Source organism: Silurus meridionalis, chromosome 7, assembly GCF_014805685.1.
Source record: "Silurus meridionalis isolate SWU-2019-XX chromosome 7, ASM1480568v1, whole genome shotgun sequence".
In the NCBI taxonomy this organism is placed as follows: domain Eukaryota; kingdom Metazoa; phylum Chordata; class Actinopteri; order Siluriformes; family Siluridae; genus Silurus; species Silurus meridionalis.
This window is the reverse complement of record NC_060890.1, coordinates 390,655-418,154: the sequence shown is the minus strand read 5'-3', so window position 1 is coordinate 418,154 and position 27,500 is coordinate 390,655. Positions and strand designations below refer to the sequence as shown.

The 27,500-nt window shown below is 44.6% G+C and overlaps 2 protein-coding genes across 2 annotated transcripts in view; one reads left to right on the top strand and one right to left on the bottom strand.

The window, feature by feature from the left end:
• The window catches only part of waplb (WAPL cohesin release factor b), a 36,182-nt gene extending 10,294 nt beyond the window's left edge, over positions 1-25,888 (top strand). Inside the window, 19 exon segments of the mRNA XM_046853761.1 lie at positions 8,476-9,127; positions 9,889-9,986; positions 9,989-10,201; positions 11,213-11,334; positions 13,783-13,878; positions 14,020-14,184; positions 15,939-16,075; positions 16,229-16,340; positions 16,601-16,828; positions 17,377-17,488; positions 18,078-18,175; positions 18,267-18,343; positions 19,822-19,979; positions 20,119-20,234; positions 20,787-20,951; positions 21,761-21,968; positions 22,129-22,217; positions 24,287-24,382; positions 24,470-25,888. Of these exon segments, the coding sequence (XP_046709717.1) occupies positions 8,476-9,127; positions 9,889-9,986; positions 9,989-10,201; positions 11,213-11,334; positions 13,783-13,878; positions 14,020-14,184; positions 15,939-16,075; positions 16,229-16,340; positions 16,601-16,828; positions 17,377-17,488; positions 18,078-18,175; positions 18,267-18,343; positions 19,822-19,979; positions 20,119-20,234; positions 20,787-20,951; positions 21,761-21,968; positions 22,129-22,217; positions 24,287-24,382; positions 24,470-24,535 (3,008 nt within the window). The 3' untranslated portion in view covers positions 24,536-25,888.
• Positions 25,889-26,083: 195 nt separating this feature from the next.
• On the bottom strand, positions 26,084-27,185 carry atoh1c (atonal bHLH transcription factor 1c). The gene has a single exon (XM_046853797.1). It carries the CDS (start codon positions 26,564-26,566, stop codon positions 26,084-26,086), a length of 483 nt encoding a protein of 160 aa, XP_046709753.1. The 5' UTR covers positions 26,567-27,185.
• Positions 27,186-27,500: the final 315 nt, after the last annotated feature.

The window sequence follows — 27,500 nt, the reverse complement described above, 5'->3', positions numbered from 1 at the left end:
CCTCAGGAGCATGTTTAACTCGAGAGAGAGAGAGAGAGAGAGAGAGAGAGAGAGAGAGGGTGACGGGAAGAGAAGGATATGGATTATTAAGTGTAACTATTGGTGTATGAAAGTTAATGTCACTGTGCAGTTTGGACTCCGGCAAGACTCGCTATGGCAGCATAACTAAAAGAGAGAACCAGAAGGTAACACAGACATGAGGGATCTCTGGGATAAGAGACGACCCACCACACCACCGTCAACAAACCTGAGTGAACGTGTGAATGTGAGGGGACGACAGCATACAAATATACCAGTTCACCAAACACTTCATATCCATGCGCATTCCAGATCTGAGCCTTTACCTAAGAAAAACCTAATGATAAAAGGCTTGACTAAATAAATGTTTTCAACCTCGACTTGAACACTGAGACTGTGTCTGAGTCTGGAACACTGGTTGAAAGGCTTTATACGTCAGTAGTAATATTTTATAATCAGTGTGAGATGTAATTGGGAGCAGTGTAGATGATTAAAACAGGGGTGATGTGGTCATATTTTCTAGATCTAGTGAGGACCCTTGCTGCTGCTGCATTCTGGACTAACTGAAGCTTATTGATGCACTTACTCCAACACCCAGACAGTAAAGCGTTACAGTAGTCTAATCTAGAAGTAACAAAAGCATGAACTAGTTTTTCTGCATCCTGTAACGACATCATATTTCTAATTTTAGCAATATTTCTAAGGTGAAAGAAGGAGATCCTGGTGATATTATTCACGTGAGACTCAAAGGAAAGACTCGGGTCAATAATCACACCGAGGTCTTTGACAGCCGTACATGCTGAAACAGAAACACCATCCAGAGATGCTACGTAATCGGAAAGTTTACTTCTAGCTGCATGTGGTCCTAGTAAAAGTACTTCTGTCTTGTCTGAGTTGAGCAGAAGAAAGTTATTAAGCATCCACTGTCTAATGTCCTTTACACACTTCTCAACATTGTTAAGCTGATCTCTCATCTGGCTTTGCTGAAATATACAGCTGTGTGTCATCAGCATAGCAATGGAAGCGAATCCCATGTTTATGAATAATTTCACCAAGAGGCAGCATATATAAAGAGAAAAGCAGTGGGCCTAAGACAGATCCTTGAGGAACACCAAACTTTACCTCATAGAGTGTGGAGAACTCACCATTTACATCCACAAACTGATAGCGATCAGTCAAATAAGACCTGAGCCAAGAGAGCTGTTCCTTTATTCCTACAACATTCTCAAGTCTAGCAAGCAGTATAGTGTGATCAATGGTGTCAAAAGCTGCACTAAGGTCGAGCAAAACAAGTAAGGAGACAAAACCCTGATCAGAGGCCAATAACAGGTCATTTACCACCTTAACTAGCGCCGTCTCTGTGCTATGATGAGGCTGAAATCCTGACTGATACATTTCAAAATGTTATTCATAAGCAGATGTGAGCATAACTGCTGTGCTACAACCTTTTCTAAAATTTTGGATATAAAGGGGAGATTTGATATCGGTCTGTAGTTGGACAACTGACATGGGTCAAGGTCAGGTTTCTTAATAAGGGGGTGGATAACTGCCAGTTTGAAGGATTTCGGTACATAACCAGTGCTAATGGAAGAGTTAATTATTTTTAAAACAGGTTTGATTACCTCTGGAGCTATCTGTTTAAAGAAACTAGTAGGCAAGGGATCGAGAATACAGGTTGATGATTTTGATGAGGAGATTAATGAAATTAAGTCATTCTCATGAATAGGAGTGAAGCTTTGTAATTGATTGTCTGCTATAATGACACTGCTGTCTACAGGGTTACTTGTAAAATAATTTGGATTTATATTAACCGTCTGGAGTTCATGAAATCATTACTACCTATTGATGGTGTGCATGTTAGTGCAGTGCTTTTATTCCCTGTTAATTTTGCTACCGTGCTGAATAAAAATCTAGGATTATGCTTGTTATTTTCTATGAGGGTGGAGAAATATGCTGATCTGGCAGCACTAAGAGATTTTCTATAATTTAGGAGGCTCTCCTTCCATGCTATTTGAAATACTGTTAATTTTGTTTGACGCCATTTACGTTCTAATTTTCGAGTGTTCTGTTTTAAGGTGCGTGTATAATCATTATACCACTGTGCTAATTTTTTCTCCCTGATCATTTTGGTCTTAAGGGGAGCTCCATCATCTAGAGTGTAACGTAACGTTGTTTCTAGATGTTCAGTGGCCCAGTCGAGCTCTGCGGGTCTGACGGAGATCTATCTAATATCGTAATATCGGAAGATTATTAATAAACGCGCTGCTGTAGCTGACGTGAAAGTACGCTTAACACGGTAACGTGGTGACGTAGAAATGCAATGACTAAGGCAAATTTTAAACGAGATTAGATAATGGTCTGAAATAGCTTCAGACTGTGGAATTATGACTAAGTTTTTTATTTTTAATCCAAATGTTAACAACAAATCGAGAGTGTGTCCACCACTATGAGTGGGTCCTATAACATTCTGATTAATTCCGACTGAATCTAGAATGGACACAACTGCTGCTCTTAAGGAGTCTTCCTGATTATCAAAATGAATATTAAAGTCTCCAACAATTAATGCTTTGTCTAAAGAAGTAGCTACATTTGTGATGAAATCTGCAAATTCTATCAGAAAATCAGAGTAGGGCCCTGGGGGTCTATAAATAATAATTAGTGGAATTGACTGACTGGACCTGCTTTCAGACACTGAATATTTTATGTTGGCGTAAAGAACTTCAAATGTTTTACATTTTTGTTTAGTCTTTTGTGTGACGTTTAGATTATTATTATAAATAGCTGTGACTCCGCCTCCTCTGCCATTTAGACGGGGTTGGTGTATGTAACTATACCCAGGAGGACTCGCCTCATTTAATGCTACATATTCATTCGATTTAATCCACGTTTCTGTCAAACACATTATATTAAACTCCTGGTCGGTAATAATTTCGTTTATAGTCAGTGCTTTTGGCGGTCCCTTGGTGGTCTAGTGGTCTAAGATGCAGCGCTCTCACTGCTGCGACCCGGGTTCGATTCCCGGTCAGGGAACCATCCCCAGCCACTTTCAGTGCCGGTCCCAAGCCCGGATAAATTGGGGAGGGTTGCGTTAGGAAGGGCATCCAGCGTAAAACCTGTGCCAAATCAAACATGCGGAGGATCCGCTGTGGCGACCCCTAACGGGAGAAGCCGAAAGAAACTTTTTATAGTCAATGCTTTTGGCGTGAGAGATCTAATATTCAACAATCCTATCTTTAGATCAGAGGTGCTGCTGTGCGTTCAGTCCTATTTAATTTAATGTTAATCAGGTTACTTAAACAGACTTTCTGATAATTCCTATATTTTGGTTTTGCTCGGGGGACAGACACAGTCTCAATATGGTGGATCCTGAGTGACGACTCTGTGCAGCTAGCAGACGGTCGGTTTAGCCTGTCTGTCTGCTCCCTGGCCTTGGCTCTGGACATTCACTTGTTAACTAGTGCTGTTCTGAGACTATGACCTATACTACAAGAAATGAGAGCAGCACCTTCCCGGGTGGGATGGATACCGTCTCGCCCTAACAGGCCAGCCTTGCCCTCAAAAATGCTCCCATTATTAATGAAGCCCACATTGTTTTTGGAGCACCACTCGGACATCCAGCAGTTCAGCGACCATAACCTGCTGTAGGCTACATCGCCACGTCGCATTGGGATGGGGCCAGAGCATACTACAGCATCGGACATTGCCTTCGCTAATTTACACACCTCTATAATATTACTCTTAGTAACCTCTGACTGTCGAAGGCGTATATCATTAGCTCCTGTGTGAAAAACTATCTTAGAGAACCTGTGCTTTCCTAATAATCTAAGCTGACCTGCTATGTCCGCGCCTGGCTCCCGGTATACACATAACCTGTGCTGCTGGTGCCCCTAAAGGTCTAGCTAGTTTCACGTGCCTCAGAATGGAGTCTCCTAAAACCAGAGCTCTTTCAGGTTTCTCAGCGGGTGCTTCACTGAGGAGAGCAAACCTGTTGGACACGCCAAGCGGAGAGGAATGGTGCTCCGTGGGCGAGCCTTAGCGTTAGCTTTGGCTTTGCGAGTATGCCGCCGAGTCGTCACCCATTCGCCCCGCTGCGAGGGCTCTAATACCTTCACCTAGGGCATCCAGACTTTCCCCTGCAGAACCTGGACTGCTCTCACACTCGCTACTTCTCTCTAGACTCTGGATGCGCTCCTCTAATGCTAAGATCTTCTCCGTCAAAGAGCAAACTAGCTTACACTTCTCACAGATAAAATTATCGCTAACAACGGAGAAAGACTGACTAAACATGTCACACTTCACACACTGAGTGAACTGGATGTTCGCCATAATAGAGAAATTACGTACCTTAATGTGTTTACTGTAGTGTGTGTTCGTAGTTCTGGTGAATGTCCTTCACTCACTGCTTTCAAACCCTCAGACTCTTCACACCTGAACTCCTTCCAGCCAATCACAATCCACTCTTCACACCTGAACTCCCTCCAGCCAATCACAATCCACTCTTCACACCTGAACTCCTTTCAGCCAATCACAATCCACTCTTCACACCTGAACTCCTTCCAGCCAATCACAATCCACTCTTCACACCTGAACTCCTCCAGCTAATCACAATCCACTCTTCACACCTGAACTCCTTCCAGCCAATCACAATCCACTCTTCACACCTGAACTCCTCCAGCCAATCACAATCCACTCTTCACACCTGAACTCCCTCCAGCTAATCACAATCCACTATTCACACCTGAACTCCTTTCAGCCAATCACAATCCACTCTTCACACCTGAACTCCCTCCAGCCAATCACAATCCACTATTCACACCTGAACTCCCTCCAGCTAATCACAATCCACTATTCACACCTGAACTCCTTTCAGCCAATCACAATCCACTATTCACACCTGAACTCCTTTCAGCCAATCACAATCCACTATTCACACCTGAACTTCTTTCAGCCAATCACAATCCACTATTCACACCTGAACTCCTTTCAGCCAATCACAATCCACTCTTCACACTGACCAGAACATAATTTACATATATAAGCCCCAGCATTAGAACGAGGCTCAGGGGTGCACCAACAGCACTATGAATAAAATAGTGTAGGAGATTAATCAGGTCACTGCTTGTGCTCTGAAGGTGATTAATTTCCTGTGGCACCTCCCTTAAGTGTTTCATTCCTCTCTTTACTCTCATCAACCACTCAAACAGGCAATGAGCATAAAAAGAGGAGAAATATCTCACCTTTGATTCTCTGACAGTATAAAATTATAAGGGTTGATTATAGATATGCAGATACATGTATCGCATCATAACCAAAACATTCACACGATAGGAAAGTACCTGGGGGGTATAGATCAGAGATTTTCTGAGCGATTGAATTGGTCATCGGTCTGAGAGATGAGCTCCGAGTTGTCTCTGTGTGTGAGCATATAAACAGCTGTACAGGTTTAAAGGCTGGCTACAGGAAGTAACATCAAACATTACGCTAAAACAGCTGTTTTATATGTTTTGCAGAGGACAACTGGCTATGAGGAGTAACACACACTTCCACACGGACCTGATGGTTTATTTCACTTATACCACAGCAGTAATGACGTCACATTTTTATCTGTTTAGGGCTACATTTAATCCGTGTGATTCGAATCAGCTTACATTATAGCAGCGTTCAACAGCCTCTCTGTTCTACAGAATAAATCAACACATTGCAGTGTATGATGCTGCAGACAGGGAGTGTGTGTGTGTGTGTGTGTGTGTGTGTGTGTGTGTGTGTGTGTGTGTGTGTGTGCGGCGTGCGGGCGCACACCTGTGTGTGATGTTTTTATTCCCTGAGCACCAGGAATGATTGACAGTTGGTTCTTGTAGATCAGACCTGAACGCAGCGCCCCCTCTGGGAGCATTAGACCCATCCCTGGGAACTCGGTGACATTTCCCTGACAGGAAGTGGCATGTTTGGCAACGTTTCAGGGTTGCAGGTGACAGCAGGCCCAGACCCCAAGCGCCGGCTGTGTGTGTGTGATACGCACGTCAGCGTTAATTAACCACTACAGAGTAAAACCCGACACTTCCCCCGGACAAAACACGAGCAGCTGGTTTCATGAAGCATGGGGCAACTCGGAGAAAGTGGGTGTAGATGGGTAAATAAGGTGATGTGAACACTCGGCTTGTTTGTGTGCGGCGCCTCCTTCAGGGTGAGTGCTGATGAAGGTTTAAAAGCCCTTGGAGCTCAGTGGACACACACACGTGTTTCTCATGGCCTTATTTTTGTGTTTGCTCTCCACCATGTCTGATGTTTCAGACTGCCCCACTTCTCCCCGGGGTGGGAGGTAATTATCTGGCTGATTGAGTCGCAGATTAGCTGTGGAACTGTTTCAGAACACACACAATGTTAAAGAACAGGATTTGAAGGTGAATCCGAGATGATTCGGTGTGGATTTCAGTCTGTGTGTATTCTATACAGTCAGTATATCAGTGTATAGAAATATGAGCTGAACCTTTCCACTTCAGCTGCTGCACAGAGTCGGTGCTCGAAGGCTCAGGGTGTTTAATAAGCTCAGAAGGATTTCATCTAGTTAAATATTATCCCTGTCTTTAGGAAATCAGGACGTTTGCATCCTATGTGAAGCTGCTTAATGCTCAACGTCCGATTCACAGTTCAAGTTTATTTCTAGAGCGTGTTTCACAATGGTCTCAAAGCAGCTTTACAGAACACGTCAATAACAATAATACACAATAATAATAATAATAACAGATGTAAATATAAGTGAAGGTTTTGTGTTTATCCCTGATGATGCAGCCTGGGGCAACTGTGGCAAGGAAACTGCTTTAGATGGTATGAGGAAGAAACCTTGAGAGGAACCAGAATCAAAAGGGGAACCTCATCCTCACCTGGGTGATATTAAGAGTGTGATTGTAAATCTTAACCTCCATCACTGTTCCCCAAGCATTATATATATATATACACACACAAGGTGGTGTCAAAGTTTGTCCCCTTACACAGCAATACAGCGCCCTGTAGGTCGGTGCTCCCTGTGACTGCATGCAGCCTCGTGCCACCGTCTGTTGGTGTGTTCCAAGGGTAGTCCTGAACCTTTTTAATAGCAGCTTGTACATCTTCGTTCTGCGACCGGTTTCCAGGGTTTTTCTCTGTAACAATGGAAGCAAAATGCTAGCTGTGTGTGTAGATAAAACCTCCTTCACGTCTAGTTTGGGCACAAAACCACTTCTCCTGCCACGTCGTGCAGTTGAGCTGAGATATCGGACGTCAGTGCGGCGGGATTGTGTAGAACGGCAGGCTGTGGTTCAGCGTGAGTGAGTCAGACCGCCTCTCCTGCACCACCACTCTGTTTTGACTCCCGGGGCAGTAATTGTTGTTTTGTTTCATTTTTTCCTCATGACAGCTACACTTAAGCTCTGACCTCTGAGGTGTGTTACTCAGCTTTATTTTTCCAGCTTGAACAGATTTGCAGTTGCTTTGCCCTCAAATCCTTTTCTCCTGTTTTCAAGGAGCGCACTGACGACATGTTCCAACCGGCTAGGGCAGGGGTCGGCAACCCGCGGCTCCGGAGCCGCATGCGGCTCTCTCATCCCTCTTCTGCGGCTCCCTGTGGCTTTGGAAAATAAATAATGAGTATTTAATTGAAATGTATTTTATTTTAGTTCGTTAGTTTTTAAAATGTAATTCTAAATTTGAAGATTTTGGTGATCTTGCAAAATCTAAATAAAACGAGTTTTTTGTCGCTCACAACCGCTGATGTGCGACACCCACCGGCACGCGACTTCTTCAACTTTGGTTGACGGCACACAGAAGAGGACGGCATTTTTGGTTTGCTGCCGGTGGATAATTTATGTTCGGCGTTCTTTTCATAAACACAAGAAGGACTCAAATAGACGTTGAGTATTTTACTTGAAAGTAACCTTCAACCCAATGTCTTTTTTTAAGAAGTTCAAAATGTTTTTGTTGCATGCAGAAATGTAATTTCATTCTCTCTGCAGTTCACTGATTTCATAAATGCATCACATTATGGTTTGATTATACATGGCATAAAGGCAAAAACAAAAACAACGTTACATGTAGTGTTATTTCAATTTAAGCGTCAAAAGGGTTTTGTGGCTCCCAGTGTTTTCTTTTCTGTGGGAAACAGGTCCAAATGGCTCTTTGTGTGGTGAAGGTTGCCGACCCCTGGGGTAGGGTCATCATTAAAGGCACTGTGTGTGTGTGTGTGTGTGTGTGTGTGTGTGTGTGTGTGTGTGTGTGTGTGTGTGTGTGTGTGTGTGTGTGTGTGTGTGTGTATATCTGAGGGGCTGTGATCCTGTACAGAGACTGAGGCTTATGTGTCTTGTTTTTATCTGTTTATTGAACCAGGTGAATTAAATGATGGTGTGTGTTTGAGCTGATGTTTAATGTCCAGGTTTATATTAATGTGTGTGTTAATGGTTGTTCCATGTCTCTGTCTCTCTTCAGGCAAAACCCACAGCTGGTCCAGCTGTGAGAGCATGGAGCGACACAGCTACTCGTGGTACAAAAACGCTTCAGAGAGTGACCGCAAGCCGCTAGCCCAGACCACTGCCCTGAAGTCAGAAAAATCCGAAGACAAGGATTCGTTCGATGCGTGGGGCGCTATCGTGGGACTGGGGTCCTGCTCTACGTCGCCGCTTTTAGCACCCAGAGATCCTCCATCCAGCACGTGGACCTCCAGCAGCAGTAGTCTTCTGACAAAACCCCTCACCGAGACCCGCATCACCGAGGTCGGCCACGGAGACGTGGAGCTCCCCGCAGAGCCATCAGAATCAGAAGACCACTCTCAGCCCCTGCTCAGGACCTCCAACTGCAGGACGTACCGCAGACCCAACAAAAGCAAGCCATCCGCCTTTGGGGGCACATCGAACACCGACGGAGCGGGAGCCGCAAAAACCACAGACGGGGAGGGTAAGAGCCGGGGCAGGACGAGGGACTACACGGTCCTGCACCCGTCCAGCATGTCCGCCTGCAACGTCACCATTCAGGACTCCATGGAGCGAGGTATGGAGGAGTACACGCCCAGCACCCAGGCTGCTGATCCAGATGAGGCAGGAAGACTGAGGAAGAAAACCGAGCCTGAAACCAAACCAGCCAGGTAACGCAACGTCTCACACACCTGTCTCACACACCTGTCACGCACCTGTCTCACACACCTGTCATACATGCATCCCCTGGGAAACACAACACAGTCACCACAATTACATTCCATCTCCAAAAATTAAACTCGCTGAGAACACGATTTGTACAAGAGCTGAAACTGTATCAGGAACATATTAAACGAGTGTTCTACAAGAGACAAAAAATGTAAACGAGTGTGGGTACGTTTGAGAGGGATTAACGTGGAGAACACCTGGACAGAAATAAACCAGGTCACGGCGGGATAAAGACGAGTGGTTGTGGAGTGGTGGTGATACGGAGAAAAGTGAAGGAGGAGATGGCACTCTTTACCGTGGGCTACAGCACAGGTGTGCTCTGAAATATTGTTCTCATGCCGATAGACAACAGGTTCGGTGGTGAAGAAGCCATTGTTCAGGATGAAACTGTTAAACATCTACAGTAGAGATACACACTCAAGTAAAGAGAAGAGTGGAAGGCTTGCTGCAGATCTGTCTACTGCTCCAGGAGAAAGAACAAGTGAAATGAAGTTAGAGGAGCAGCAACGTAGGAATTGTTTCTTCTTCTTATGATTCCATGAATCTAATACAAGTTAAGATCCGATTGGAAGCTGCTTCATGTGTGGCTTTAATGTATTGTAGCGTGGATATCCATCAAGATGCGAATCCCTAATATACGCTAAATTATTTCCTTTCTGACCAATCAGTGCTCACGGAGGTGTGTTTCTGTCACTCGTACCAGGTCCAGATCCACACAGAGCAAGACCAAAAAGGAGAACAAGCTGGATCTGTTCGGCTTCGACGACGGAGAGGCTCCCTCAACAGAAGGAGACGCCGCCTCCTCGGTGGCTCCAACTACAAGATCAAATACTTTGGCTTTGATGAGCTGAGCGACAGCGACAGTGAAGGGGAGGAGGAAGAGGACAAGCCGAGGAAGACCAGGAGGATGGGTTCTGCACCGGAGGAAGTTCCTGAAGTGGCTAGTGTGGACTTTTCTCCACCTAAAGCATCTCAGGAGAACAGCAGCACAGGTCAGAAACTTGGCCTCAAGCGAGGTCAGTGTATACACACACACACACACACACACACACACACTATCTAGAGCTATAATGATCCTCCACTAGGCCTACCTCAGATCCTGAATACAGGATCGATCTGACTAGACTTAATCATATCATATATATCAGATCAGAATCCATCATTCTGAATCCAGATGTGAGGTGTACACCCCTAATGTGAGTTTACACACCATTAACTCCTAATTTCACATCTCAAATTACCCTAAACATTCACGGTGAACGCTCTAATTAAGATTGATCCAAACACATCACTGAGATTATTGCCTGGACATTTCTAACAGCTATTTGTTGTGTTGTAGATTAAAGTGTGTGTGTGTGTGTGTGTGTGTGTGTGTTTATCCATTATCTCAGGGTTAATTGCTCTCTTTAGCACTTTGTTGTTACTGTGATTGATCTGTAGTAGAATATATATAATGTATATAATGTGGTGTTGTGTTCTGGGTGTAACAGTACAGGCATTCACACTGAGCTGTTTCACTACAGGACTTTCAGTTCGGTGCACACGTGTACTGAATGCACTCCTTCTTTTACGTGCAGAACATAGTTAAAAAGTTTTCTCACCAACACCCTAAGTGGCGACCGCAAGTTTGTTTAGTCTCCATTTCACTTTTTGAGCACAGTGTCACTGAACCTGGAAACACGATTCGTACGGCGCATGTGAGAAATGAAACTTCCTGCCGTTGAGTCTGTTTTATAAGACGCACTGGAGAGATGGAGTCTCCTGTGTTTACTGCTTTTCTACAGAATTTCTCTCAAAAGGGGAATGTGTTTAATCTATTCGGTTTTAAACCTGTTTCATTTCTGCCTATTTAATCGATTACTCAGTTTAACCACCGAAACCAGGAACACCACTAATAAATAAATTAATATACAAGTACATTTTTGATCATTTCCCTTTTTGGGGTCTGTGACGGAGCTCCCCTGGGAAGTACAAACTACATTTCTTTCTTTAAATATATATATATAATTTCTCATGTTGAATTGAAGATCCTCTGGAGATGCCGGAGGTGAACTTGTGCACTGTGTCTGAAGCACCGAAGAGGCCTCAGGTCAAAGCTCATGAGAAAGCCAAGGAGAGCAGTAGGAGGATCTTCAGTGGACCTAAACGGGTAAGGCTTTCAGATTTGTGGATTGTGCACCCATTACTGGAATGTTACAGGAGCTTGTAATCTGTTATGGTGGTTTTTAAAACTAGGTTATATGACTGGCGTTTGTTCCTCATGTCCGGTCTGAGTGATTCTACTCCACTCCAAGCAGAGGCTCCACTATCATCTCTTTTAGACTCAAGTACTCCCTTAGTCGGTTTCTTTTCTCACTTTAAGAGTATTCAAATCATTTTTGAGGCCTAATAATTGATATTTATTTTCCTCTATTCGATGTGCTGCCGTGTTAGCGTGTTAGCATGTTGTTGTGCAGGTGATTGAACTTTAGCCGGTAATTGACCTGCAAATGTACCTGAGAATTTCACGTTACATAAATACTATTAAAACCCGCTGAGACGGGAAACAATCACATGCTTCACCGGTTCTTTTCTTCTCGCATCACCGTCCTTGTTTCGCTGGTGTATCCACTAGGGGGCAGATGTATTTATTTATTTATTTATATAAATATCTAAATGGTTTCTGGCATGTTTGTGTAATGGTGCCTGTGGCAGTATGGAGAAAGGGCTAACTCTAAACCTTCTTGACCAGATGTGGATAAAAATTTGGGTTCGTTCCAAATCACTGCAGTCCCTCAAATGGCACTAGAAGAGAGCTAGTTGATTAGTGCAAATGAAATCAGACTCCCACGGAGCGGTGCTTGTGGGGCCAAGTCATTCCCCTGCCCCTCTCCGTCAGTGTTTAATAACCCAGCTGCAGGTCTACAGGGTGTAAATCCCACTCTGGTTGCCAGGTTGTTCTTCTCTCCCCTCCGTTGACCTCATTGTGCCTTACTTGGCTGCTCATCTCCAGTCAGCTCCTGCTGTTTGATCGGTTCTGGCTTTCGCTTATGATTTCACTCTGGCTTGTATCAGTTCCTCCTTCATGCTCTTCTCCTCCTCCTCACACCTAATGACCTCTGAGCTCAGCACATTCAAATGAGGCAGGAGGACACGGGGCCTCCTTAATGAGTTTTAATTAGAGGCTCATTTGGAGACTAGATGAGGAAAAATAATAGACTCTGGGATGGGCGAAAAAAAAAAGTCCTTTAGCTCCAGTGTGTATTTTAAAGTATGTGTAGCTTTGTGTTTGTGTTAATGCTGAAGGTGTTAAGAGTTAGCTTTGTTTCATTTATTTATTGATTCCCATTTAATCCTTGGAGTGTGTTCTACAAGAGCTGGCAACTGTCTGTGTTTATCCTGCCGAATTAATCCTTTTGTGTGTCTCATTCTAATTAAAAATAAACATTCAGATTACTGTTCATTCTTAGCACCCGAAGTGACCTTCAGACTTCAGAAAGGAAACTTTTTAGATGATGTGTATTAGCACACTCGAGTTATTACTGCTCCTAGTGCTTAAACATGGGAACTGCAAGTGCTAATAGAGGCCCGTTGGGGCAGGAGTCACACTGCCACACACTTACTCTAGTGCAGCATGACTGATCATCACAGGGTTGCCACAGATAGTATTTTACCCCAAATTGGGCTTGTTTAAAAATACTCCAAGGCCTCTTAGATCTTGCACAGTGTGTGTACATGACAGTGTGTATGATAATCAGAAACACATCGTAAAATCTATTCTAAATATTTTGAAAGGGAAAGAACAGCCTTAAGAGATCCATCAAGTTACTGAGCAACTCAGTTTTTTTAACTGTAATATCAGCACTCTGCTTCTATGGTTCAGGACCAGAGGTTATGTGGACAGTTCTGCATTTCAGCACCCATCACTGAACAGCGCACCTCATAATGATGGAACTGTAATGAATGGACATTCAGTAATGAGGATAGGTTTTTTTTTTTTTGAGTCTGGTTCCTCTCAAGGTTTCTTCCTCCTGAAGTCTGAGTTTTTCCTTTGACAGTCACCACTGGTTCACTCATTAGGGATAAACTTATAAGGAACAAACTTATGGGTGCTAAACTTGTACATTCCAACTTTCTAACCTCTTTATCTCTATGAAGCTGCTTTGGGAAAATGTCCACTGTTAAAAGGGCTACACAAATAAAACTGAACTGAATTGAATTATGGAGATGGCGATCATGTCCTCACATCAGAAATAAATGATCTCACATTCCACCTTAATCACTGGGAAAAGTAAGACATTCTTCATTTTCCCAATTGTAACTAGTTTTACACCAGTGTTCAGGTTCAGGAGCTGCTCGACTGTATGCTGGGTTTAGGCCTCACACTAATCCATGGTCTGATGCTGTTGTGGGTGGAGTTTTGGTAAATGACTGGTTGTTTAAGAAGCTGTGTGTGGTGTCCAGAGTGTATGTAACTCACGTTATTGTTTCTGGTTGTGAGGTGTAAAATGCAGAAGTACATGTGTACAGACTGCAAAGTATGATGGAGCATACTTCTCATTCCTATTCTATTGCATATTAAATGTGTGTGTGTGTGTGTGTGTGTGTGTGTTTACAGTCTCCTACTAAAGCTGTGTATAATGCAAGACACTGGAACCAACCAGAAGCTGAAGAGCTGCCTCCTCCTCCTCCTTCTGCATCACAGGCTGCTCCGGTCAGACACTCACTCTCACACCTGGTTCCTCTGTGTAGATGTTCAGTGTTTATTTTACTGTTGTAAATACTCACTCCTCCTCTGAAAGCTGTGTATGTGTCTCTCCTGCTCATACCTGTTCTTTTATTCTTTCTCATTCAGGCGTCTTCCTCTGGTAGCAGTAAAGAGTCAAACTCTCATAAAGGAGATGACGGCGTGTTCAAGACTCCGCCCCCGCCGCCCAAAGTCACCAAGTCGGTCACTGTGCCCACAGAGCCTTACCAGGACATCGTCACTGCACTGAAATGCCGGAAAGAGCACAAGGAGGTGAGAGAGAGAGAGAGAGAGAGAGAGAGGAGAGACGGAGCACTAAACCCCTTTATTCTGCACCTCATATATCCTGGTTTCTCTTTAATCTATAAACAGGCTGTTCCTGTCTATTGTTCAGGCTTCAAGGACCTCAGTAACATCATCTCGCTCTGCATACACATTAAACAGCCGTGTGTGTGTGTGTGTGTGTGTGTGTGTGTGTGTGTGTGTGTGTGTGTGTGTGTGTGTGTTAACGCGCACTGAGAGCTGTGTTCAGTACCGTATTTTCTACATGATAGGTTGTGTTTAACCCACAGCCCAGATAAAATCACAACTTGCACAGCACTGATAATCTGAAATCTTTATTCTGCACTTCACGATTATGTTTTTCAACATATATTTCAGTGTATATAACGTGTATTTAATAGATATGCTTGTTGTTGTCATTGTGCTTGTGTTATCATTTTTGATGTTGGAGGTTAATTCGGTAGCTTGCAGTGTTCCACCAGAGGGGGCAGCAGTGAGACTTTTTATTGAATGTATTTTTACAGTGTTGTACAGATTGTTTGTAGCTCTGATGGTAAAAACTCAAGTTACCTCAGTATAATGAGTTTTATTTGGCATTTCGGTAAAAAAAAAATCTTGTATCCAGTTGTCGTAAATGGGCATTTGAACATCAGAGTTTTTCTAGTGTCTTTTCGACAGAGCTCTGGTGTTCACAGCATGGCGTCTGACCGAGCGCATCGTCACGCACATGCGTCATTTGTCGGGCGATTGGAAAGTGTTTAATCTTTATATTAATGTCACGGATGCGCGAGCTGTGAGACTAAACACGGCAAGTACACCCACTCAGTAGTCTTTATCCATCATCAGGGTTCCTGCATATTTTTACAAATAAACACTGAGTATTGAAAAACGTGTGTTTCCATACTATCCCCCTGTTCAGGTTTCTAAAGTATAAAATTAAACTGAAATATTTAACTTTCATTTACACTCGTTCTCCAATAGCCTTTCATCCACACTGCAACGTCTGAAACCCCTCACGTTCCTGTACCGTGGTCATTTCCACCCAGTGTTTATTTACTTTCCGGCTTCTGGGCTGTGACAGGAAATGCGTCATCGGTTTTGAAAGTCTCTGTTTTCACACACAGCAGTTACAATAAGCTACGTGTTTGATGGTCGTGTTTGTGTGGACATGGCCAGGAGGTGTTTGTTTGTGGTGTTAGGAGCAAACTCTCAGCACTGAACTGGATCTGCACAGCTGTGATGGGTTCCTACGTTGTGAGGCAGCAGCTGCAGAACATCAGAGATTGTAATGTCACACGTTCTAGGTGGAATTTAAACATGTTAAATTAAAGCTTGTGTGTTTAAGTTTGGAAAAAGTCGGAGTTTGAATTGAAACACTGCGTCGGAACCCTGCAACATGATGTGGCACCTGTGTAGAAGATCAGGGACACATGCATCTACAGGGGTCTCAAATGTTTACTCTAAGAATAGTGTGGGTAGAGGACTGAGAGGAACTCTGACGTGCCTGAATCGCGTAGTCGGACAACAGGAAAGACCCTCATTGAATCCCATGTGAACAGGGTTTAACACACTGAGAGCAAGTTTACGCTCTAACGCTGAATTTATGATCATAAAGAAATGGTTCCTTTCGTATTCAGGATGCTGTGAGTGAGTTAAAGCGCAGCTATGCTGCAAATGTGTGTGTGTGTGTGTGATGAAGTGGTGTCTCTGAGAAGGAGTTCTGAATATTAATCCTCCATCTGCAGTTATATACGGTGGTGCAGCACGTAAAGCACTTCAACGACGTAGTGGAGTTCGGAGAGAACCAGGAGTTCACAGACGACTTCGAGTACCTGGCTACAGGCCTGAAGAGCGGCCAGCCTCTCAACACTCGCTGCCTCAGGTAACGAGAGAGAGACTTTCACACCTCCAGCATGACAGGATGATGTATGATGCTGAAAGCTAATGGTTAATTTAACTGATGGGGTGTGTGTGTGTCTCTCTCTCTCTCTCTCTCTCTCTCTCTCTCTCTCTCTCTCTCTCTCTCTCTCTGCAGTGTTATCAGCCTGGCGACACGCTGCGCTTTGCCCAGCTTCCGCATGCACCTGAGGGCCCGGGGCAAAGTGGCACAAGTCTTTAAGACCCTTAGTGATGCCCCCCAGCACCCTGTAAGTCTCTCTCTCTCACACACACACACACACCAGTGCTGTATCTGTGTTTCCTCTAATGCTGATGAATTCTAGAGCCGGTTCTACCAGTGAGCAAACTACCACAAGCGACAGAATACAAATTTTACTGTTACCAGAAAACAATGCGATTAAACGATATTATAATAAACAAAGCCTGGACCTGTAATCCGACTCTCCTGCACTGAATCCTGCTCAGGTTTCCTTCCTCACAAATCATATCCCGTTTTTCTCTCGCTCAGAACCTCGCTCTATGCACAGCGTCCCTGATGTACATCCTGAGTCGGGACCGTCTAAACATGGACCTGGACCGGGCCAGTCTGGAGCTGATGATCCGCCTGCTGGAGCTCGAGCAGGACAAAACGGCAGACAGCCAGCTCTCCGCCAAAGAGATGAGTAAAGTGAAGGAGCGGATCCGCAAGCTGTGTGAGACGGTGCACAACAAGCACCTGGACCTGGAGAACATCACGGTACCAACAGCTGCTTCTGATCTCGTTACATGTAGTTTATTTACCTACATACCTACATAAGTCATAGTAACAGGTGCTTTAGCAGTGCAGCCAAAAGTCCTTTATAAACGGATATTATGTAATAAATATTGAATAACAGTAAAGTTTCTGTAGAAGTAATGATGTGGCTCGAGTTTTTTAAGCTGAAGGTAAACACAGGCCGAGCCTCTAAACAAAGAACCTCAGGTTGAAGCTGTGTTTAAGGGTGGAGCTTAAAAACACATCCAGAGATGTTCTTCGGGTGTGAGGGAGTCTGCACGAGCTGTTACTATAGCAACGAGAATGCAGCAGAATGAGCAGAGTTATATAAATATGCACTACTGAGAGAGTGACTGTTAATCAATTAATCAACACCTGTGACCAATCACAATCCAGAGCTCTACTGCAGTGTGGAGTAATGTTCTCATAACATGATCTTTAAATAATGTCCTGTACATTCACATCCTGCACATTAGTACAGTGTTCTAACGTGTGTGTGTGTGTGTGTGTGTGTGTGTGTGTGTGTACAGACGGGCCATCTGGCAATGGAAACGCTGTTGTCACTAACGTCAAAAAGAGCTGGAGACTGGTTTAAGGAGGAGCTGCGGTTACTGGGAGGACTCGACCATATTGTGGATAAAGGTGTGTGTTTTATTTTAATTTAGTTTTTTTTTTTTGGGGGGGGGATTACTTTCATGTCTGGTGACTCCGCAACGGTGTCAAAACAGCGACCTCCCCGACCTCTCGTCATCTACCAGTGAAAACAAGGTGTGAGCAGTTCTCTTTCTGTCCAAACGTTTCCAGTTCCATAGCCGTCTTTTCCAAACTGAACTCCCGTCTGTGCTCCGTTACATCACCACATCCCCTCACATGCCATCTGTTCTTCTTTCAGCCTTTTATCAACCCAAGAGTATCGGATCAGAGCCACCTCTCTAACTGTAATATTTAAAATAAGTCCATTATTATTGTGTACACACACACACACACACACACACACACACACACACACACACACACACACACAGCAGCACTTGGCTCTCTGGCTGCTTTTATTTATTTATTTTCTTGCACTGACAGTAAATCTTGACCTCCTGCACGTCTGAGTGTAACCGACGTGCGCGTCGTCGTGAATAAATCACAGAGTGTGTGTGCAGTGCTAAAGTAATCTGCAGAGGTTATAGCGGGCTGCAGAGTGTGTGTGACAGCTGTTTTTTTTAAACCCCTCCCACAGTGAAAGAGTGTGTGGAGAACCTAAGCTGTGAGGATGATAAGGAGAACCTGGTGGCCTCTCTGTGGGGGGCTGAGAGATGTCTGCGTGTTCTGGACAGTGTAAGTAACACGTTCCTACACACGTGCTGTCAGAAAGTGACGGAAATATGTGTGTGTTTTTATTTGTAATTTTTTACGCTTCCTTCTGCAGGTCACCGTGCACAACCCAGAGAATCAGGCCTACCTGATCGCCTACAAAGACTCCCAACTCATCGTCTCTTCAGCGAAGTAGGGGTGCCCACACACACACACACACACACACACACACACACACACAGCAGAGTTTGCTACTTCATCTAAAAAGCCCAGCAGGAACTATGCCGAAGAGCTTGCCAAGGTTCCTCTGTGCCAGATATCCACTGTGTTTGAGTGATTCTGCTCCTGTTTACGGAATGTCTGGGTTTCAGCTCCCCGAGGTTCATTATAAACTTTTCAGTGGAGCTACAGAGCGGTTTTGTGCAAATACTGAACAACTTCACTTCACTGTCTACCGGCCATGATGAAAATAAATACACTAATCCAGTCTGGTGTGAAGGTGTCCCAGTAATCGAATGTCCTACACCATGGTGATCAGGACAGTGGGTTTAAACAGGAGGCTCCAGTCTGGTGTGAAGGTGTCCCAGATCCCATAAATCTATGTTTTAGCAGGTTCATACCTTTGATCATATCTTCTATAATAGCTGTAAGCAGTGTGTGTGGATTTCTTCTGTGTCTCTGGACTTCTATATTAAACACGGCACATTGCTCATGGAAATGTAATGAGTTGTGTAGCGGAAGGTTGTAAAGTCTGTCTGCTTACTGATTACTGTGTTTCCCAAAAACAGGTGTGTGTGGGAGAGAAGATGAAATGTTCACCTTATTCGATCTGAGATTTGGGTTTACTGCAGCCTTGAATTCAGTGTTGAGAATAATTGAGCAGGTCGCACTTTTCCTCGCTTTATTCTGACACATGGAAATGACATGTAAATACAGACGGAGGCGGAGACGAGCCGATTCTCTGGATTTTCTACAGTTTTTACTGAGTGCGTTTCTGTATATAGAACCAGCTCTTTGTCATCACATCGATTAGAGAAACTCTTCCGCTGGTAATGCAATTAGCCCCCGGCTTCCCTCTAGCGTGGTCTGGGTCAGACTGCTGCTCTCGCGTGTGCGCACACACACTCACACACTCATGTGGAACTTATTCCGTTCTGTATACCCCAGAAAAACTCTGTTGTGTTAATTAGGACCTCCACTACTCTCACTGTTCTTCATTAACACGACCTTGTTATTACACTAATCATGTTATTAAGTAACGGCTGATGTGAAGCTGCATGTGTTTAGCAGCACATGGCCTTGTGTGTACACACACACACACACACACACACACACACACTAATACAGGACAAACTTTGTTACTCTGGCTGTTGTGGTGCAGCAACCGAGATTAAAGTGTAATGAATATTTTAATAGAAGGTCCCCTGAGAGAGAGAGAGAGAGAGAGAGAGAGAGAGAGACACACACACACACACACACTTGCTCCAAATGACCTTCTTTAACAAAATGGCTCATAAAATATAAATGCATTCCTTTATTATTAATAATATTTAAAGTTTTAATGCAGCCCTGCTTGTAGTTTGTTTGACCTGAATGTCATGATGTGTTTTTCTAGTATCTTCTGCTCCTAATGTATAGTGTTTGTGTGTGCGTGTGTGTGTGTGTGTCAGGGCCCTGCGTCACTGTGAGGACATGATCCAGCGTTACAGACGGGACGTAAGCAGGAGCTCGTCAGGGTCTTCACCGCCCCACTGCAGTGTGGGTAAAGCGGTGCAAGACTGCATGAGAGCCATCATTGGGGTCCTGCTCAACCTCACACACGACAACGGTGAGCTCGATACACACTGTGTGTGTGCAGGTGAGAATATGCATTTAATAACCAGCTTTTGACCTGTGTGTGTGTGTGTGTGTGTGTGTGTGTGTGTGTGTGTGTGTGTGTGTGTGTGTGTGTGTGTGTGTGTGTTTAGAATGGGGAAGCACAAAGACTGGTGAGCAGGATGACCTGATCATCACTGCGCTGAACTGTGTCCTCAGGGTTCCTCAGTATCTGCCCCAGGAACAGCGCTTTGACATCAGAGTGCTGGTGAGTCCCTCATCCATCCATCTATTCATCCATCTATTCATCTATTCATTCATTTAATTTAATAAAATAAATACATTTAACTTATCACACACACACACACACACACACACACACACACACACACACACACACAGAGTTTTTCACTTCATATAACTTCTCCCTTTAATGTGAGAGGCAGTCAGGATGTCATGTGATGCTACAATAGACCACATGAGATTGGATGTAGGGGGTGTGGTTAGGGGGTGGGGCTTATTGGGGGTCACCTACTGTCAATCATAGAAACTTCAAGTGTTGATTGGTGTTTTTAGTGTGGTGTTGAGTAGTGAGTCATAGCAACGTGCTGAGAAGTGAAACTCAAGAATTTGATACAAAATACACGTTAGAATGTGGAATTAATGACCAGGATCCATGTAACTGTTATTTTGCTCGTTATACAGCACCAGCCAATCAGGTGTGCGCTCGTTTAGAGTGAATTAATAAAGGGTTATTAATGAAGGTTTCAGGGTGAAGATAGAACTGTGTGTGTGTGTGTGTGTGTGTGCACGTGTGAAGGGTCTGGGCCTGCTGATCAACTTGGTGGAGTACAGTGCAAGGAACAGACACTGTCTGGTGGAGATGGAGATGGATGGAGGCGAGCCCTGGGACTCCATATGTGTGTCAGGCAAAGAGGAGCTGAACACTGAGGGCTCACTGAGCGCCATCGCTGCACTGGTGAAGGTCAGTCAAGTGTGTGTGTATTTGTGTGTTTATATACACACACACGATTAGTACACAATGGAGACTATTAGATAGGAATAATGACTCATCATTTAACTAGCAGAGCTCAAGAAGCTTTTATCATCAGTCCAACCATATATAGGTGACACAGTGTACAGTGAAATGAGATGTTTCTTCAGAACTCTGGTGCTACATCACACAACATATCCAGGGTTTCTGCAGAGTCTTACAAAAAAGTGTATATTATTAATTCACTGTTTTACCACCACAAATGAGACCAACAGCCAATCAGCTTTCTGTTATTGCTGCAAATCTCTTTCTGATTGGACCACAGATTTTAATTTTCAGCAATATTCAGCTTGAAAAAATGTCACTTAGGGCCTGGTTACGGGAAGTCGCTAACAACAGTACAGTACAATGTGTACATTTACACAAAATGTGCACAACAGCAGCAATCGTGCAGGTGTGCATAGTGACGTGCGTTAGATCCGTGGCTCTCGTGAGCTGCCGTGTGTGTGTGTGAGGATTGATTTCAGAAACATGAAACATTCTCATAAACACAGCCGTTTCTCTCGCTGTCCTGTGGAACCCGCAGGAAGAGGATGTGGTTACGGGGCTGTTACAGTTTTAGCTTGTGAGGTTATGCAGGTTTAACAACCTACTAAAACTCTACATTAAGACGTGAACATGCAGAGTTTTCAGTGAGATGACTGTGTCCTCCATGATGTAACTGTTACGTGTGTGTGTGTGTGTGTGTGTGTGTGTGTGTGTGTGTGTGTGTGTGTGTGTGTGTGTGTGTGTGTGTGTAGCTGTTCCTCCAGCGTGAGCACGCCGCTGTTTTGGCCGAGGCAGAGACTGATGACTTCATCAACGATGTGCCCACTGAGGCCCTGGACAAGAGCGGGGAGTGGCAGGAGACGTCTGGTGAGATCCAGTGGGTGGCGTCAGAGGACAAGGGCACGGGGGAGGACACGAAGAAGAAAGACGAAGAGGAGGAGGAGCTGGACCTCAACAAAGGTAACAAATAAATATACACACATGCAGTGCTTATTCATAACAATCACTGGTGAAATTTATCCAGAAGAGGGTGTGTGTGTGTGTGTGTGTGTGTGTGTGTGTGCGTGCGTGTGTGTGTGTGTGTGTGTGACTTTTGACCTTTTAAAATGTCTTTCTGTAGCTCTCCAGCATGCAGGGAAGCACATGGAGGACAGCATCGTGGCCTCGTACACTGCACTGCTATTGGGCTGTCTCTGCCAGGGAAGCCCTGTAAGTACACACACACACACACACACACACACACACAGCCCTGAGCAGTTCTTCGTGACTCCAGGGTAGGTGTGTGTGATCCTGTAACTGCATGACAAGTCCTTCTCATCTCTCCTGCTCCATCCACGTAGCAAATCTGGTTCTAAGAACAAAAACCTCATTCAAGTCTACAGCAGACAGGAAACTCCTGTGATGTCTACACACTGCTGATCAAGGGTGTGTGTGTGGGGGATGGACAGATTGGACAGTCAGTATACCCCTGCTGTGGTGGAAGGTGATCAGAAGGTCAAGATAAAAAAAAAGAGCATGGGATTAGCTGCTACATTCACTTACAAGGAAATACACTGTGTAGATGCATAACCTGGTCATTGTGATTGGCTGGAGGAGTTCAGGTGTGAAGAGTGGATTGTGATTGGCTGGAAGGAGTTCAGGTGTGAAGAGTGGATTGTGATTGGCTGGAAGGAGTTTAGGTGTGAATAGTGGATTGTGATTGGCTGGAAGGAGTTCAGGTGTGAATAGTGGATTGTGATTGGCTGGAAGGAGTTCAGGTGTGAATAGTGGATTGTGATTGGCTGGAAGGAGTTTAGGTGTGAATAGTGGATTGTGATTGGCTGGAAGGAGTTCAGGTGTGAATAGTGGATTGTGATTGGCTGGAAGGAGTTCAGGTGTGAATAGTGGATTGTGATTGGCTGGAAGGAGTTTAGGTGTGAATAGTGGATTGTGATTGGCTGGAAGGAGTTCAGGTGTGAAGAGTGGATTGTGATTGGCTGGAAGGTGTTCAGGTGTGAAGTGGATTGTGATTGGCTGGAAGGAGTTCAGGTGTGAATAGTGGATTGTGATTGGCTGGAAGGAGTTCAGGTGTGAATAGTGGATTGTGATTGGCTGGAAGGAGTTCAGGTGTGAATAGTGGATTGTGATTGGCTGGAAGGAGTTCAGGTGTGAAGAGTGGATTGTGATTGGCTGGAAGGAGTTCAGGTGTGAAGAGTGGATTGTGATTGGCTGGAAGGAGTTCAGGTGTGAAGAGTGGATTGTGATTGGCTGGAAGGTGTTCAGGTGTGAATAGTGGATTGTGATTGGCTGGAAGGAGTTCAGGTGTGAAGAGTGGATTGTGATTGGCTGGAAGGTGTTCAGGTGTGAAGAGTGGATTGTGATTGGCTGGAAGGTGTTCAGGTGTGAATAGTGGATTGTGATTGGCTGAAGGAGTTCAGGTGTGAATAGTGGATTGTGATTGGCTGAAGGAGTTCAGGTGTGAAGAGTGGATTGTGATTGGCTGAAAGGAGTTCAGGTGTGAAGAGTGGATTGTGATTGGCTGAAAGGAGTTCAGGTGTGAAGAGTGGAATGTGATTGGCTGGAAGGTGTTCAGGTGTGAAAATGTCCAAAACGGTGTAAATGTTACTCTGATTCAGAGTGTAATCTGGACACTGGCTGCAGTGGTGTTCTGGTTTATTTTAATTTATTTATTTTATAATTATTTTGTAATCAGATCTTCAGCACGCTTTGCCTTCAGTAGAAAATTCGCTCTGCAATGAGATCAGGCTTAATTCTTTATTTATCAGTGGAGTCAGGCTTGAGATGTCATCGTGGCACACAGCCGACGTCTGGCAGATGAGGGAGAAGAGTAAAAAACACGAATCTCATTAATTAAAAACAAATGATGGTCTCGCTCATGCGTTTACTGGATTATTGTTGGAGGAACAGGATGGAGGAGGGTTGAGTCCAAGGTTTGATCTTGGACTGTTTTTTTTTTTTTTTTGATGGAACAGATCCCAGCATTAGGAGGAGAAAACACTAATTATAAAGTTTACCCGAGTCGGAGTGAGGTGTAACACCTTAGCACTGAAGTATTAAGGAGGTGAAGATTCAGCAGGAACATTCAAACTGGTTTATTATAGTCTGGGTGTTGAGGTGTGATGGAGAAGTAAATAACCATGTGGTGAAATCTGAGATTTATTTGAAAAGTGTTGTAGTAGGTGCTGGTAGGAAAGGATGTGTTTAGCTGATGTGTTTAGCTGATGTGTTTAATGTGTGTGTGTGTGTGTGTGTGTGTGTGTGTGTGTTTTCTCTCCCAGATGAATGTCAGTACTGTACGGGAGAACCTCCCTAAAGGTGACTTCTCCATCATGACAGAAATGCTGAAGAAGTTCCTTAATTTCATGAATCTCACTGTAAGTATTATGCGGTACTTTTGTGTGTGTGTGTGTGTGTGTGTGTGTGTGTGTAAGAGAAAGTAACACAGATTGTTTTATTTTCAGTGTGACATGGGCACCACGGGCCAGAAGTCGATCTCTCGGGTCATCGATTACCTCGAGCACTGCTAGTGTGTGAGGTCGACTTTATACACACATACACACACACACCCACACACCCCTATCCAGAGAGAGGAATGCAGTGACCCACCAGCACCCGTGCGTCAGCTGTCCTGTTCCTCGTTTGTGATGAACCCTGCTCCTCGCTTTGCTCTGATGATGTCACGTCTCATAGAGGAACACACACTTGTTTCACTGTTTTTTATTTCCTGCTCAGTTTTGTGTTGGAGGCGGAGCTTTAATTCAAGAGTAAAAGTGAGCACGCAGCAGTGCTAATCCTGCAGCGTCACGTCACGCCGTGGCCTAGCTTTACACGTATAACGCCTCGATCATCCGAACATGCTGTGTGATTAAAAACACTTAAACTACACACACACACACACACACACACACACACACACACACACACACTGCGTAGGAAAAAGCCGAGTGCTCCGTCTCTTCCCATTTACTATTTTTATTCATTTTTTTAATATATATAGTTGAGTAATTTATTTGTGTTAAAGGGCACTGCATGATGTCTGGGCATAAAACCCTCAAAGTTTATAAGGTTTAATCTGACCTAGACCCCCCCCAAACCACACACACACACACACACACACACACACACACACACACACACACACACACACACACACACACCTCCTGCCCTTCTGCATCTGTTCATCTGTGCTCTCGTTTCCCTCACGTGTTTGTTCCTCTTGAATGAAATCAGAAATCAGTTCATGTAGATGTACAGGAGATCACACTCTGTTTTTATTATAATTATTTACTTTTGATTTATGTGTATTATCAAAGTGTGTTTTCTTTACGCTGCCTGCTACAGACCTGTTCTGTTGGTCTTTCGTTCCTCTGCAGAAACAGTGGTGCGTCTGTCTGTCTGTCTGTCTGTCTGTCTGTGTGTGTGTGTGTGTGTGTGTGTGTGTGTGTGTGTGTGTGTGTGTGTGTGTGTGTGTGTGTGTGTGTGTGTGTGTGTGTGTGTGTGTGTTCTGTTAGGGCTGTTCAGTGCGCTTGTCATTACCGTTCTTCTCGTAACTCTGGAAATGAATGGAACCACACAGATGTACATATTTCTGTAAATATTGGCTCTTGGAAATCTAGAACGATAGACTACTTTTCAGAATCGAACCTTATGTTTTATTTTATACAGCCTTTTTTTTTTTTTTTTAATTATAATTTTTTATTTTTATTATTTAGTTTAGTTTTTTTTTTCTTTTGTTTCCTCTCACTTTTGTTGAGGTAAAAAATTTAAGCTGCGTCCAAAAGCCAACTGCAGGAACCTGGACAACTTTGTAACAATTTCATAAATAATGTCTTTGATTACTTGTATATAATTTTAACTTGAATAAAAAGTTGTTACTTTCACTATTTCTCTTTAAATTCACCACAATTCTGGTCTTTTTCTCCCTCGCATTTTATTATCTGTACAATTTTCAGCTCCATTTAACATTTCTACAAAATTCCAAAAATATACATGATATAAGAACGCCGTTGTCCCTCTTCCTCACGCTGTTGCCCCTCTTCCTCACGCCGATGCCCCCACGCCATTGCCCCTCTTCCTCACGCTGTTGCCCAGCTTACTTCACGCCGTTGCTCCGATCCCAAAAGTTCCGAGTTTCTTTCAGCTCGAGTCTCCACATTTCCCCAGCGTCCTCCATAACATGCTTCAGAGTCTGTCGAGTCCTGCTCCCCTCTTTCCTCTGCCACAAGGTCCGTGTTCTTTGGAGGTTCCCCTCGGTCCTGCAGCATCTCGCTCAGAGTCCCGATGTAGATCTGCGCCATCTGAAGCGTCTCGGATTTGGAGAGCCTCCGGTCGCTCTGCAGGCGTGGGATGACGCTGCGTAGCCGCTCGAATGCCACGTTCAGTCCCAGCATCCTCCGGCGTTCGCGGGCGTTTGCGGCTAGCCGCCGTCTCCTCCGCTCGCAGTCTGCGGAAAGCCGGAGTCCCGAGACGCTCCAGTCGGGTCTGCCCTCGACGTCCAGGCCGGCGTTTAAAAACGCTTCACGTATGACGAAGGGTTCGCAGAGCCGAGCCGTCTCCATCTGCAACAGTTGGCTTTCTATTTTTTGTCCATCTGAGGGTGCAGAGGAGGTATTTATGGAGGGAACTCTGCCTCCCTGCTGCGTGTGATGGGCGTGGTGGAACAGGTCTCGTGTCTATGGAGTATTCATGAGCAGAAAGCGAGCACTTTAGATAAAGGACAGCAGGGAGTCCATTAGCAGAGTTCATCAAAAGTGGATTAGGCGCGCCTCGGCGATCGCCAAGAGCTCCACGCCAGCTCGGGGAAGGGGACGAGCGCCAGGGCTCCGTGGGTGAGCAGCCACGGATCACGCCTCGCCTTTGTAGAGCACGTGGTCCATCACAATGTCCATGAGGACCTCGTACCTTTTTATTAAACCCAAGCGGCTTCGTGTCCCAGCAAAGCATCTCCTGATTAATTATTTGCTCGATTTCCGTGAACATTGCAAATCCCGCGTCCAGTTATCCTCCTCGTACGTCTGCAGCCGGAGAAGAACGGCTCATTCAGGACTTAATTTGACAAGCAGCATCCTCTGCAGCCTATAATCCAATTAAACGCTGTACAGTCTGGAGTTTGAAGCGAACACTGCTTTCATCAAATTAGATAAAAACCTTCCACACGCCAGACTCCTGTAGTGAACCCCCGCCAAACAAAAGAGCATTCACTCCAGACATGTGGCTTTTTGGAGGAGGAGGAGGAGGAGGAGGAGGAGGTGGTGGTGGTGGTGGTGTTGGTGGTGAAGGGGGGGAGATGGTGGTCCCGGTGGATGTGGGCGTCTGCTTCTTGCTCAGCCAGGTCTCGACTCTTTTGGCACACTTCTGTTAAGGGCAGCGAAGCGGCTCATTGACTGAGGATCAAACCGGGTGTTGATGCAAATCCGAGTGGGCAGGATAAACAGCAGAAAAACATCTGTGTGTACTGATATTCCTAAAAGTGTGTGTGTGTGTGTGTGTGTG

Bases quoted from the DNA above. Each gene is read 5' to 3' on its own strand.
- atoh1c (XM_046853797.1), bottom strand. From the start codon at position 26,566: ATGGAGACGGCTCGGCTCTGCGAACCCTTCGTCATACGTGAAGCGTTT.